Raw genomic sequence first — 14,210 nt, 5'->3', positions numbered from 1 at the left:
TTGACAGATTTGCCCAGGAAATACCTGCTGTTTTGCAGGCAAGCGCATCTGCTGTCTGTTTTTTGTTACACTGATATGGCAATTTCTCAATCCACTAAGTGCAGGATAGGCAACAGTAATGGTTAGCTGTGTAGCCTTTGTTCATCTGAAACTCAAAAGATAAACATCTTTTTTTTTAACCTGCTTGATGCTGAAGGAGTCTCCAGTTACCAAGTCATTTTTTTTTTTTTTTTCCCCAATGCCAGAGAGCTTCCATTTCTTTTACAGTCCCTGAAAGCCTTTGGCATTTGGGAGTCACTGGTTTAGAGTGCTGATAGTATTTGTTTTTTTTTTTTTTAAAGTCTTGTGCAAAAGCACATCTGGCCTGGATGTTTCATAGTAGCAACCTTTATAAAATCTATCCCACTAAATTAAAAATCAAATAGTAATGAAGACAACATGTGTATGTATACATTAATACCGCAGTTCTCAGTCTCTGAAAGCAAGTCCAGCACTTGAGACAAAAATAGTAAGGCTTATTATAACATGTAACACTATTCAGATGGGAGAGAGATTGGGTGGAAAGATGGCAAATAGCTCTAAAAGCAAAAGGGCTTCTGGGTGCTAAGGCCAGGAAGCTGCACAACAAGCAGCTGGTAGGGGCAGGAACACTGTTACATGGAGCCTTTAGATGCTGCAAGGATACATCTGAGCCTTCACTATCAGAGCGGCAGCAAATGAAGTGGCACCTGGCTTAAAACTGAGCACTCAAGAGCTGCCTCGTGGGCAGGCTGTAGGCATGAGTGAACTAACAGCAGCTCCACAGACTGGTGCACACAAGCAAAATCACAGTGGAAAGACCAGTGGAATGTAATATTCCCTGCTGCTGCTGGCCTCTGTGCTACAGACCATGCCTGGATGCACACATGGACAGTGTGGGTTGTTACCTTGGGGGCAAGCTGCCTGCTCTGCTTATAACAGAGGTGCTTGATTTTGGCAGAACAGCGTGTTCTTCTCTACAGCCCAGCTGTGTCTCTTGTGAACTGGATTTCTGCTTGTAGAGAAGTTGGGGTGTGGGGTGGCAGCTCCTGTGAGTGAGAATCCAGCAGCAGCTCTCTCACCAGTGGTCATTGCTCTGCTTATGTCATAGCCAGGGCTGACAAACCAGAGTTTTGCTGGGAATTCTCAAGCTAGCTATGTCATGAAGACATACTCCAAACACCATACTCTACTCCTTAGTAGAGGCATAGGTATTAGGCAGGGTGCCACTGTGCCTGTCTCCACCCAGTGACATTTTTGTGGTGAAAGTATAGAGGACCAAAGCAGGGGTTAATGCTCTGATGGGCTAAGGGCTGTAGATCAACATTATTTTGTATGTGCAGCTAAACTATCTTCCTGTTCTTCCTCTCTTATTATTCTGGTTAATAGTCACTTGTCAGACTTCTAAGTGAAGTTCCCCCAGAATATAAATGCCTGAAATAGAGGAAGGCAGATGAAAACATTTAAGACTTCCAAGTGGAGGTGACTTCTGTTGCTCTTTGAGCTCAGACTGATTTTGGCGGGAGCGAAATGGGGAGAAGGCTTGCCCTGGAAAAATGTAATGCAGCTGCCAGCCCCTGTAATTAGCTAAAAGGCTTGTGGAGTGTAGAAGGAGGTCAGAACATGGCTCCTGCCACAGCGCTGCTCAATCCTGAATACTGCCAGCAGGAATGTAAAGCCTAGTCAAGGCCTGGACGTTGCTGCTAATCGCATGGAAAGGCCAGAACCCTTCTGGGACTAATGAGTCTGCTTATGGACAGGATGTACCATGCAGAGGCTGAGCAAACATCCCCTTTAGCATGATGTTATAAAGTCTTTGCAGCAGGAAATATTTAATTGCTTGCCTATATGCAGAGGACAGGTTCTGTCCTTACTAAGTGCCTCCAAGCATGTTTGGAGGTAATAATTATTCAGAGTAAGCTACAACTTTGATCCTGGATAGCAAGTGAACTTCTGAAATGTACAATAGTGGAATTAATTGCTTGTTTTTGTGCAGTATAATTGCAGAGAAGAGAATTGCAGGCAAGATTTCTCTAGCAACCTTTGGGTCAGTCACTCTATTATAGCTTTTTATACATAAATTCCAGACCTGCCAACAACATATGTGCAAAATATTTTCTGCTGATAATTGATATTCAACATGTTTTCTTATGAAGACTTTTATTTTTTTTTAGTATTTTTTCATACTCCTTCATCATCTGAGGAAGGTAATCAAGGAAGCAGACAACAAAAAACATGTTTGTCAGGCTTTGTACTACAAATACTTCTTCCTTCTTGATATTTAAAAGGAAAAAAACACATTTACTTTTTCCTAAAGCAACACATTCATTGATACAGGCTGGGTTAAGGATGTCAAGAGCAAGTACGTGACTCTCAGGAGTCACGCAGAGATGGATGAGGGCAGATAACAGAGGCTATATATTAAGAGAACAAAACAAAAACCTTTCTATGGCAGGATTCCTTATTTCTTTCCTCAGTGGGTAGCAGCACAGCACTGTTTTTATGCTCCCAGCAAAGCTGGATTCAGAGCTAGTCCTGGCCCAAGTTTTAGCCCTTTCTAAACATTAATATTTTCTCTATAAAGATAAAAGTCAAGCTAGCACACAGGTAATAGAGAAAGTATTTCAGCCTGCTTTACTTGAGCTGTAGAGCAGTGCCACTTTGATAACAGTTCCACAGACTTTATTTCCTCCATCCCTGTGTACTGTTCAAGTAGTGGGGAAGTTAGATTATTCCAAACCAGCTTGACTTGGGGGGGGGGGTTTCACTTCCTCATTAACTGATGGACTTGCACACAGTGGGAAACTGGAACTTAAAAATAACGATGCTCCTTGAGAGGTTTTTCCCATTTTCTATGTTGGATTTCAGAAGCATTTTGGGTAACCTATCTATTTCTCGTGGGTGCCACTGAGTATTTTATTTCTGTGTGCATGAATTAATTTCATGTTCAGGATGTCTCAATGAGGCAGCTGAGGGGAAGAAAAAAATGTGTGCAGGAGAAGATGCAAAAGTGTAATGATCTGAATTAAGATAATCCCTTTGCAGAATATCATGGCTTTAGAATATTGTTGATGTGTATTAAACCGTATGGGCTATGATATGGGTTACCATTGGTTTTGGAAGTAGTCTTCATTCACTCATTTCAAAGTGTCTCTGGAAGAATCTTCAACATTGTTTCCTTGTCTTCACAACTTTGCTGTGATATCTGACAGGGATGCCAGATGGCCCAATGAGATAAATGTCAAACAAGTAAAGTGTCCCTGCATCCAGCCCTTTGATAGTCTCTGTGGTGACAGCTCTCTGGAGATTTACGTCATAGAAATACTTGCACAGCACTTTCTCTGACTTGTGCCGAGAATCAGGTCCAGAGCACGTGTCTGTATTTTGCAGTTCCATCCAGACTTGATCTTCTTCAATCCTTTTCTTGTACACACAGTACTTGCTCTGCTCTTGTGTTCCTAGCCAGGCAATGGTGACAGAGTTGCAAGTCCTCAGTTTACTGAAAGACTTGATTTTTAAGCTCTCTGGAAGAAGTGGGAATAAGGGCTTGTGGAAATGGGGGGAGACCTGCACTTTCACAGAAGAATCGGATTCCTCTGTGGACCTCAGCTGCACCAGGTATATGTCTAGTGGCTTTCCCTTCAGTGACAAATACCTCAACCCCAGAATGTTTTCTGATGCCACTATTTTACCATTTTTTGTTATGTGAACCTGTACTTGACCACGGCACAACTGAAAGGCAAACTGTACTTTCTTGTGCCTCGCTTGGTACTGCAGACTGCACAACTTCTGTTTTTTCCCATCCAGGACAACCTGAATTGCCTTCCCATCTTTCAGCTTCATCACCTTAGGCTCAGGCTCTTCTAGAGTTCTTGCAAATGTCCCAGTGTAAGCAGCACTGGCATTTGTGAGGAGATTGACAACAAAGACATCAAAATAATATTGAGTGCTGGGACTGAGATTAGGCACTGTATAGGTGTTCTTGGTACCCATACATATCTGCCTGACTTCCCCACTGCTCACTTTGTTGATGATGCTCAGTTCACTGTCTGATAATATCATTACCTGCTGTGGTTCAAGAAGGTATGGAGAGAGAGACAAAGCTAATGTTGGTGGCATTTTCATTCCGGAGAATCTGATTGCTGTCTCAGCAGCACACAAGCTCTTGTAATTGTGCTTTTCATTAACTAGAAGACAGTACTGGATGCTTTCTCTGTGTTGCAAGGCAGAGGGACTGTGTTTCCATGTCAGAGTCACTGTTGTATGGCCAACGCCGATAACATCTATGCGTGGATCCAGAGGAAGTTCTGGATAGAGGTGCCCAGACGTTGTGTCAGTTGTTAAGTACACAGTGATGTGTGTGTCACGCTCGGTCGATAAGAACTCTAGCATATAAAGGGCAGACTGAGAAGACATACCCATGTAAGTCTCTACTGAATTTCCCTTGTAGTTGAAAATGGTGGATGTCATGCTTGTAGCCTTCTGGAATTTTGAGACATCATGTCTATTGAGATCACCTGCAAGAAAAAACAGAATTGCAATTTCTGCTTTAATATATATTGAACATTGCTTAGGTTTTGTTGCTTGTATGTTAGGGAACATCCTGCTTTCTTCCTTCCTGAAAATAATCATAACTAAAAATGCTTTTTGCTACTGGCAATTTATTGAAGTAAAATTTGAGTGACTTTTTAACAGTGCTTATTGTGATTTTCATAAAGACTATCATTATAAAAACAACTTGCAGAAGTCTTGAACTTTATTGTGCCTGATGTGCCTACAGTTTTCATCACCCACTAGATTTCTCTTTGGACACTTCAAGGAGATTCGTTTTCCATGAAAGGAATTTTCTTTTAGACTTTTGCTGCTGTTTTTCTATGAAGAGAGAAAGCTTACTACTGTAAAGGTATTTTATTTAACTCCTGCTGAGACAGCTCTTCACTCAGCATGGGCTGATTGGAAAGCCTGCCTCATTAATGCAGGGAGAAGAGTGATTTTAGGCACTGCATGGAGATCAAGGGGTGCAAGCAACATTTTCCAGTGTGGAAATGTTACTGCTATCAGTTTAGATTCTTCACAGGAGACAAGTTTGCAGGGGGAAAATTGGGTAAGTGCAAAGAGCTTATGAAGCAATACATATGTGTTGTTCTCAGATGCTTTTGAGTCTGGCTTATATAGATGTAATTTTTAATCTACTTTGGCAAAATCCAGTGAACTGCAAATTTCATCAGATTTTTCTGATGCCTGTTTATAGAAGGAGCAGTATGATATTTAAGCCTGTAAAGAACTTTGTGTAACAATAGTTCTTACAAGTAACTTATACTTTCTACAGCTCTTCTCAGGTAGGCTGAAGATCTTACCTTGTGCTGCTTTCCCAAGCAAATTTGCTGAAGCTTTGTGCACAAGTATGCTCCACTCAATGGGGACATCACAAGGGGTCACTGTTATTGTGAAAGGTACAAGGGCTCTGTCTTCCTCCAAAACGAAGTAATACCTGTAAATGTGGATATGAATCCAAGGAAAAGCATGAAGAAATTCAGGTCTGTTTGACACTAACAGGAAGTGTACCTTTCTTGATGCGGTCATTTCAATGTGGATAGAAATGACTGCTCTCTTTTGAGATGCATCACTGCAACAAGATAGGGAATGTCTGAAACTTTCATTTGCAGGAAGAAAATGCATTGTGCTTTTTTTCTAATCCATCAGTTGTTCCTGGAGGTTTTGTCCACTTAGCACAGGCAATATTTTTTCCTGGTGAATTTCAGTATGCTTCAGGTGAATATTGTATCTCATACTTACCTGCTTATTTTGGATGATGAATGTGGTAAACTAATTACTTTCTAGATAACCACTAACTCTAGGGAATGCGGTATGTTTTTTCCCTAGTATTTCCTGACTGGAGTTCCACAGTGATTCTTAGAGAGCAAGCTCCCTCATACCTTCTTGCAAGTTTAGGTCTCCATCTGTGAAAGATGAAGATACAATAATTATGATCAACCCTGAAGATTGTCTATCATTGGCAATTTCGGGTAACTCTGTTCTAACCAGTTTGTTTCGATGACAAAAAGCTGTGGTGTGTTAGTAGTACAAAGGAGCATCAATCTACTCAGTAAATCTTTTATTCTTAATTATTTACAGTGAAGTCTTGTTTCCTGTACCACCCATTTTCTTTCTGTTGTTTCTGTAAACAGTAAACTGTGGCTGTATACAGCCACAGGAAATGTTTTGGCATTTCCTGGTAGCTCACTCTGCAGTTAAATGTAGACAACTCGCTTTTGTTTGTTTGTTGAAAAGAAAACCTATTTATTATGAACAGATTACATCAGCATAAAGGTCTGGATTAATTTCAGGATATGGCTATTTGTTTGGAGTTGACCTTCACTGGAAGCAGCTTCATGTTTTCAAGTCTTTTATTATAAGCCAAATCTTTTCATCTTCTGGTTTCCTGTCTGCATGGTTCTAGGCTTGATAAGGTTCTTACTTGATCATGCTAAACTGAAGGGGTTTGGTTTTTTTGATACTTGCATGTTAATAGGAGTTTTCATATTATGTCTCAGAACAACAGTGAAATGTACTGCTCTCTTAGATCTAAATGCCTATTTTCCTTTAAAAGGGAGAGCTAGTTTTGCTTTTTTTTTTTTTGTAAGCATGTCACATTATATAATATGCCATGTTCCAGTTTCTATGCAATGAGTGTTGAGAGAGCAGAAGTCGTGAAGCGGGGGTGAACCAGATGGCTCAGTGTTCATCAAAATTTGTATGTGCTGATCCACTGGTCAAAGGATTCTGATTAAACCACCTGAAATGCATCTCTTCCTAAACAGGCTAATTAGTTTGCCTTTCCTGTTTGAGATTATCAGCTGTAATATCTACACTGTGTGTATGTTCAGGTATGGTGGAAAACTGCAAGTATTTTGAGGATATGAAGAATCTAACTTCCACATGACACTCATATTTGATCTTAACAGGCTTATAGCATTGTTCAACTAAGACATTTCTACGATGCAAGATGCTAATAGATGCTTTATTATAAGAGAATTCTGCATGCATTTTAGTGATCTTGGGGTCATTAGTGTGCTAGGTAAAATTCGTGTCTTATACAGTTGCTGTAGGGAGGCTGTTTGTGTGGTTCAGAAGCCAGACTGATCATGCAGCAACTGATTGCTGTTGGAACCTGCCAGTTCTGTATCATCACAGGAAGCTGCCTGGGAAGAGGGGGGTCATTCCAGATTCTGGGCAAAACAACAGTGTACACTGGAAGACACTTGTACTACACTGGTGTCTCAGTAAATTCAGTAGGCACGTTGGAGCTATGCAGGCACACAGCAGTTTGTGACTTGGATTGTTAGTGTGTGGCTGCTGGTGTTGCAGGAAAGTACATGAGAAAAGGATTGACTTTGTGGCTGATCTGTGCTTACCTTTTAGGGATATCCTTCAGCAGATGAACTGTAGTTTCCTTACCATCAGCAAGAATCAGGGAGTGGTAGAAGTTGAAGAGACCACTCTTGAAGCTCTGTTGGGAACTGGCAGTGGGTGCTTTAAGGGAATGACACAGGCAAGCAGCCGTGAGAAGGCAGAGAGGCAGATAAAACCAGATACAGGACATCTTCAGTACTGTGAAGAGAAATGGAAATTGCTGTTTTAAAGGAGAAGATAATCAGTGATGCTCCTTTTATTCCTCTAGTGATATTTACTGTTGCAGCAAGCCAAGCATTTGAGCAACGGTCTTCAGATTGCTAAGTTGCTTATAATTCAGAAATATTTTAGACTCTGTAAAGGTTTAATAGTGAAGCTGCTATGAAGTCTTTAACTGTAAAATTCATACGTGTAGTCACTAGCACAAGTGCAATATCATGCCAGAGAATAGCTTTGCTACTGACAAAATGAGTGGAGAATTAAATTATTTTTTCCCTGCTTATAGAATTCATTTAATAAATTCAATTATCTGTAACACAACTGTGATGTCTGAACTTAAAAGGTGTCGCTATACCCCACCTTCTGTCAGAGGTCATCTTATTTTTTAATTCATACAGGTTGTAAATCAGTCATGGCAATAAGGACATGTGAAGAAGAGGATCAAAAGAAATTATTCAGAGCTGGAGGAGATCCTGTTCCATGAAAAGTGGTAGATCCTGATAACCAGCCCTAAACTGGTTCTAAATGGATTGTAAGTTCTTTATCTACGTTGGAAGATGAATGTCTTACTGTGGGGAAGATGGACGAATGTAGCTGGATAAATGTGCATTAGACGTGTCTTTCATAACTGCATTGTTTCCAGGCCATTGCTACATCTGCTGCTCACTGGAACCATAATAGCTCTGTAGTTTTTAACCATATCAGGTATCAAAAATCATATATGCCCATCTCCTTTTGCAAAGAGGCTTAATTGTCAGCTTCAAACATTTGAAAGAAAGCTAAGCTGCTCAAGTATTTCTAGAACTCGCCTACAAAAATGCTGATGCTGTTTGAACAGTTCTGTACATTGTACAGAACTATGTAGATAGGAGGCTCCGGATGAGAATTTTGGTAGTACACTCTTAACATGAAATTAATTACTCTTGCAACTTTTTCCTCTCTACCACATCCTGCTGCAGAAAAGGAAAATGCATAAGTGGAAAAGGCATGGAAGTGAGAAAGGCACAGACCTCTAGAACAGGTGGCAGCTGTAATTGAGGGATTTGGAAAGCTAAGGGAGCCAGAGTTTTGTGTTTATCTTTTTCGTGTTGGGGGGAGAGGTAGTATTTTGTTGTGTCTTTCTTACTACTACTTGTTGGTAAGATCCTAGTTTTATCAGATTAACAGCCAGGGATAAAAAGAATATAAAAGCAGAGCTTCAGTCCTTCGTAACATTTGCTTTAGATCAGCCCTTCCCTTGTCATGTTTGCAAATGAGCTTTTGACTTGGACTAAGCCTACAGTTCAGCTTCTGCCTGTAACAATTTATCTGAGTCCATGAAAGGGCTGTTTCATTTGTAAACCCATTCAAGATTGTCACATTTAAGCAAAGCAGTGAAAGCACTGTAGACTTTCACGTACAAAATCTTCATCAGTGATTCTCAAATTAATGTAAATCTTTAGTATTGGTGAAACTATTACAGTGATCACTACCAGAACATTTAAATGCCCTGTTTAATAGGGTTAGGCTATTTTCTTCTTTCAAGGTGTCTCTTCAATATTTCTAGCACCTGGCTCAATGAAAGATTAAACAAACATCTGAACAAGCTGAAAGAATACTTGAAAATATCTTTTTTTTTTAATTACCCTTTAACAGAGCTTTCCTGATGACTGAGGCACTTCTTTGCCACTTTGTTATTACTCTGTTCTCACTATAGCTTAAATATAACCCCAAATATTTTTCTTTACCTTTGTCAGTGGAATCTTTCTCTCTTTAGAGAGGATTAAAAAAAGTCTTACTGTTTAACTGCCAGGATCTTGCACACCACACTGATACTATAGCAGCTCAGCTTTTCTTGTCCAGGAAAACAAACCAACCAAGCGACTGACCAACCTATAATCAGCTTATCCCAAGGAGAACGGCATCCTAAATACTGATTTCACTCAGTTACACAAACGCTGTACACTCAGGCTCTTGGAAATATGTTACACAAAAATAGTGTTCTTACCTATTGTGTTTCTGGCCAGATGAGCCCCAGTTCACTCGCTTTCTCTGCTGAAAAAGCATAAAATAAAACATGGAATTCTCAGATCTCTGTAGACAGATGAAAAACAAAACTGCGCAACCAGTTTAACAGGACAGAACTGTTTTTTCCATATGGCTCCTCAATAGGCATCGTAGTTAGATTGCTTGCTGTCTTTCAAGGAAAGGAAAACAGTTTTGATGTTTAGTTAGGTTGGGATTTTTCAAAGGTTATTTTCAACTTGCATAATTCTGCATTCTCTGGAGCTCTGGCTGCTGTTCTTTCTGTTCTGGAGCTCCTGGGGAGCTGTGCACCTTCACCCGACCCCAGGACCTGGCTCGGCTCACTGTCAGCAGATGCTGGATGCTGGAGCACTGAGCCCAGCCTGGCCGGAGAGCGGGGCTCTGACAGAAGCACAGGGAGGAGGGAGACGGGGAGAGCAGTTAACCCTTATTAGTCCACAATTCTGGCCAGCAATGGGCACACCAATTGCCTCCAGAAAATATTTGGCATTAGAAGCTTGGTGGAGCAAGTCCATGCAGCATGGGACTTTCTTGCCCTCAGCAGTGAAGCTGTTCAGGATTGTTTCAGAACTGCTGTGTTTAGTTGTTTATGGCCCAACAGGTGCTGACTGGCTCACATAAGGGAAGGAAGAAAAAGTGTGAGAGAATACTCTGCATTTTTTGAAGCAGTCTGGAATTAGCAATCCTTTAAAGCCTATCAGGAATCTACTGAACAGAGCTGTGCAGGCTTCTTGGCTTGCAGTGGCTGTATAAGAAACTCCAACAGTGTACGGGCTGTGTTGTGGCTGGGGGTGCTTGGGAAACTGCTCTCAGCCAGATAAAGAATCGCTTCTGCAATTGGGGCTGCATAGCAGCCATAGCAAAGCCTTTGTCATGAAAAGGCCTACTTCTGCTGTGTGAGAGTGGAACATGCTCCTTCTGCTCACTGGCTTCTGGGCCTGAGGTGTCAGGTGGGGAAAACTGGGATGTCTCTGCATAGACTTTATCTGCTCCAAAGGACAACCCTGGAAAGTTGCATGAAGTAATCTGCAAGGTAAAAAAAGACACGACGTTAGGGATGTCTTTTGTCTATTTAAAACTGAAGCTTCTTGTTTGGTGTTTGAACAGAGTGACTTGCAGCAGCACTTTGCTCTTGCCACCCCGGGTTGAAGATGTATCATCTAAGCCTTGCCAAGCCTAAAAACTTGCTGAGAAAAAGGGAAGTATAAAGAGGTCTCAACAGGTTCTATGTAACACAGCCCAAAGAAGACTTAAATTCTCTCATCAATAGGTATGATGGAGAGAAATATTTACAGTGTCCTTACTATTTCTGCAGAATATGGCAGGATTAATTCTAATTTTTTCAGCAAGAGTTTCCTGTAAGTTTAGTTGAGCAGTGAGCTTGCTGAGCTGTTTGTTTGTTTTTTACAAAGGGACACCATGTAGGAATCTTGGTACGGATACTGCATGATCAGAATGTTGGTGCTGTGGTGCTGATGAAGAACTTTGCAAGATGTTTGGACAGCTAGAAAAAGCAGAACTAAAAAACATCCAGACAACAGAGTGAAGAACTAATGAAGATGCAAACACAGCCAGAAGCAAACCATTCCCTTAAAAAAGAAAAAAAGATCATGAAAGGTGCTGTGAAATTATCCAGTGACTTCCCTGACTGGATGTGGAAGAGGGAAATGTAGGTCAGGTGAGGTGCATTGAAACAATGTGCACTGAAAACAGCACGAGAAAGAGAGTTAGCCCTAATATAAGTATGGGGATTGCAGCCTGTGTTTTGCTTTGGAAGGACTTAAGCAGAAGTGGACAGCAGGGATTGTTAAGAAGTAACTGGTGGTGTTAAGTAGAAGGATCTTAGGGAAGAGCTCAAGAGCAGATGTGTCTCATGTCTGGTAAATCAGCAGTAAATACGGGCACAGTAGGTGGGTTTGTTACAGAAGAGAGATACTCACTGTCTTACCCTTGCAGAGCTTCCATGCTGCTGTCAACATACTCAGGGCATAGGTCAGCTTCCAGGGCAAGCAATGAGCATCTTTCCACTGTTTGTTTTATCTGTGTTAAGCCAAATGCCCAAAGGAGCACTCTGTCTCCTGATGAATAATATGAACAGAATTGTCAGGGGGAAGAGACTGACAAGGTGATATAGCTATGGAGGTATACCAGTTCCTCAGTAGTTTCTCATGCTTCCCACGTGTGTGCTTACATGCTTTGCAGGAGCAGGATGTACATTGGTGCATCCAGATCTTTTCTCATATGGTTTGAAAGGGAAAAAAAAAAAAAAAAAAACAACAACAGTACTGTCTACTGAGAAAGTAAGAGCTAGATTTATGGTTTATATAGCTTGAGTGAACTCAGTGAAGTCACAACAGGGATAAATCAACCACTGATTTGGCATAAAATTAGTACCACAGATTTCTTAGTAGGAAAGATTAGTCTGCAATGAGTCTGTGCTTCAGAGCTGAGGCAATGACTTCAGGAGAGCTGCACAAGAGATGCAACTGTTGTCCCAACCCTGCTGGCCATCAATAAATGCAGGAGATAGCCACTTTGAACATCTAATATGTGATTATACTCTTTAAGTAGTAGCCCTGCTAAAAGATCAGTAACGCTAAAAATGATGGAATTCTGATGGAGCAAGAAGTCTACTTGAAGCTCTCAAAGACGCTTCAGGTGTGTATTTCCAGGAAGAGCAGTCCTGGTAAAGGCTCCCATAAGCCAGAGCAGCATCCTGTAGTCCCTGGCAGCTGTTGTCCAGCACTTCCTGCCTGCAGAGGTTACTTTTTCTCAGGATGCCTTACAGAATGCTGCTCAGAGTGCCTCTAGGAGACAACCTGCTCAGCCTGACCCATGCAGTTTACCACCGGGAGCTGGCAGCATGGCTTTGCACTTGGCACAGGGTGAGAAAACCTCACCACAGGTCTTTCTGGTGAGGAATTGTTCACGCTGCTAACTTGTCTTTGATCAGGTTGTGTTCGTCAGAAAATGTGAGAGATTAACGTATCTTGTTTCTCCCCCGGTACAATGCACTGGAGTGTGGTAATTGGGCTGCTTGGGATTCCCACCACAGCCCATCTGGATCAGGCCCTGGCTGTAACCCAGGCTGCTGCGTATGCAGACAGCTTCCTTGTGTCCCCAGCCCTGCCCCAGGAGTTCTATTTCATGAAACTCTGTAAGCACATTAAAAGTGCATGGAGAAATAGGAATCTAATCTTTCAGTTATGAGACAAGTAATGTTCTCCTTTCCTGTTCTTCAGATGCTCACATATACGCCCATGTCTTTCAAATATCTGATTCAAAATTGATAGTTTTTGGCTCTCAGCTACACACGTGTCTAAAAATACCTCTTTAATTAGCATTAACTCCTGTGCTTGTAGCCCTGACTGGAGGCAAGCAGCTATGGGTGTCTGATACTTTTGTACATGTTCTGTATTGGATCTGCAGGGGAAATCATAGCATCTAAATAGCTTTTGCATTTTCCATGGCTGCAAGTAATAATCTTTTTCTCTTGGCAAAAGAATCTCACTTGTCCTGATGGCTATCAGAAGTGTGCAAATTTCTTTAAAAATCTGCTTCCAAGTAGAGGAATTGTCAGAATCATTGCTTGATAGCTACCAGAACTAATAGATTCTTGAGAAGTTAACATACTTCTGGTTAATATTACTGCTCAGAAAATATCTTCTTAGGCATGCAGCTGGGCTCCAGAAAGGAGCATGCTTTACTTTGAAACTGTGGGAGAGAAGCCAAAGTCTGGATTTTCAAGCATGGTGAGATACAATGGTGGGGCAACTGCTTCTATTTCTTTCAGGTTTTGCCAATCCTTGGCAATGCTGAAATGCAATGCAAACACTCAAAGGACTGCCTGATAAGGAAAGCCCTGGTCTGTTCCTATTTAGCAGCATTAATAAAGCTGGAAAGACAGGTAACTGCTCCTAGGTGAAAAGTGGACTTGGGATTTTTTATTTTTTTACTTTTTGCAGGAAATGGGTTGTTTCAGAAGCTGTTGGGTTGTCCCAGCATTGAGTGTTGATTTTACAGGCTAGAGAGCCAGTGTCCTGCCACATCTTGGATCCATAGCTCCTGCTTTGGCATGCCTCTGAGTTCTCCCGGGGATTGTATAGGGGTGATTGCTGTATATGCTAAAATTCCAGATGAGGATTTTTGCTTAGCAGTCACTTTCTAGGGAACAAGATACTGATGCTTTTTTTTTTAACTTGAAAAATGAATTTATTTTTTTCCCAGCGATACTGTAGACAGTCTTGAAAGGTCTTTTATTAAGAAGTTATCTGAAAATATAGAAACATGATTATCCTTCAATATTGTCTCATTTTTTAGTGTGATCATAACTACCCAGAGGAGTCCAGGGAGAAATATTACCTGCTGTGTATGAGAGATTTCGTGTGCAAGGCTCTGATCTTGCAGGATGCGATTGCTTCTGATGGTACTATATCCAATTTATTGGGAAAATTCCTTATTTTTGTATTCCTCCACAAATGCAAATACAGTGCAATAGCAAAATCAGGTCTCCAGACAGGATTCAGTATTACACT

The 14,210-nt window shown here is 41.2% G+C and overlaps 1 protein-coding gene across 1 annotated transcript; it reads right to left on the bottom strand.

Moving 5' to 3' along the window:
• Window positions 1-2,161: 2,161 nt before the first annotated feature.
• Window positions 2,162-10,022, bottom strand: LOC100546809 (protein NDNF-like). Its single transcript, XM_010714224.4, has 4 exons — window positions 9,638-10,022; window positions 7,434-7,629; window positions 5,376-5,509; window positions 2,162-4,535 (listed from the first exon to the last, which is right to left on the bottom strand). The coding sequence occupies exons 2-4, from the start codon at window positions 7,619-7,621 to the stop codon at window positions 3,184-3,186; spliced, it is 1,674 nt and encodes a 557-aa protein (XP_010712526.2). The 5' UTR covers window positions 7,622-7,629; window positions 9,638-10,022; the 3' UTR covers window positions 2,162-3,183.
• Between the last annotated feature and the right edge of the window lie 4,188 nt (window positions 10,023-14,210).

The sequence above is a fragment of the Meleagris gallopavo genome, chromosome 8 (genome assembly GCF_905368555.1).
Source record: "Meleagris gallopavo chromosome 8, MGAL_WU_HG_1.1, whole genome shotgun sequence".
Lineage (NCBI taxonomy): Eukaryota > Metazoa > Chordata > Aves > Galliformes > Phasianidae > Meleagris > Meleagris gallopavo.
Note: the sequence above shows the minus strand (reverse complement) of the source record. Positions and strands in the feature narration are given on the sequence as shown.

What these genes read in the sequence shown, in the direction of transcription:
- LOC100546809 (XM_010714224.4), bottom strand. Translation starts at nt 7,621, where the DNA reads ATGTCCTGTATCTGGTTTTATCTGCCTCTCTGCCTTCTCACGGCTGCT. An exon ending in CTGAAGGATATCCCTAAAAG is followed by an intron (nt 5,510 to 7,433) that starts GTAAGCACAGAT and finishes CCACATTTACAG; the next exon opens with GTATTACTTCGTTTTGGAGG. An exon ending in GCTTGGGAAAGCAGCACAAG is followed by an intron (nt 4,536 to 5,375) that starts GTAAGATCTTCA and finishes TTTTTCTTGCAG; the next exon opens with GTGATCTCAATAGACATGAT.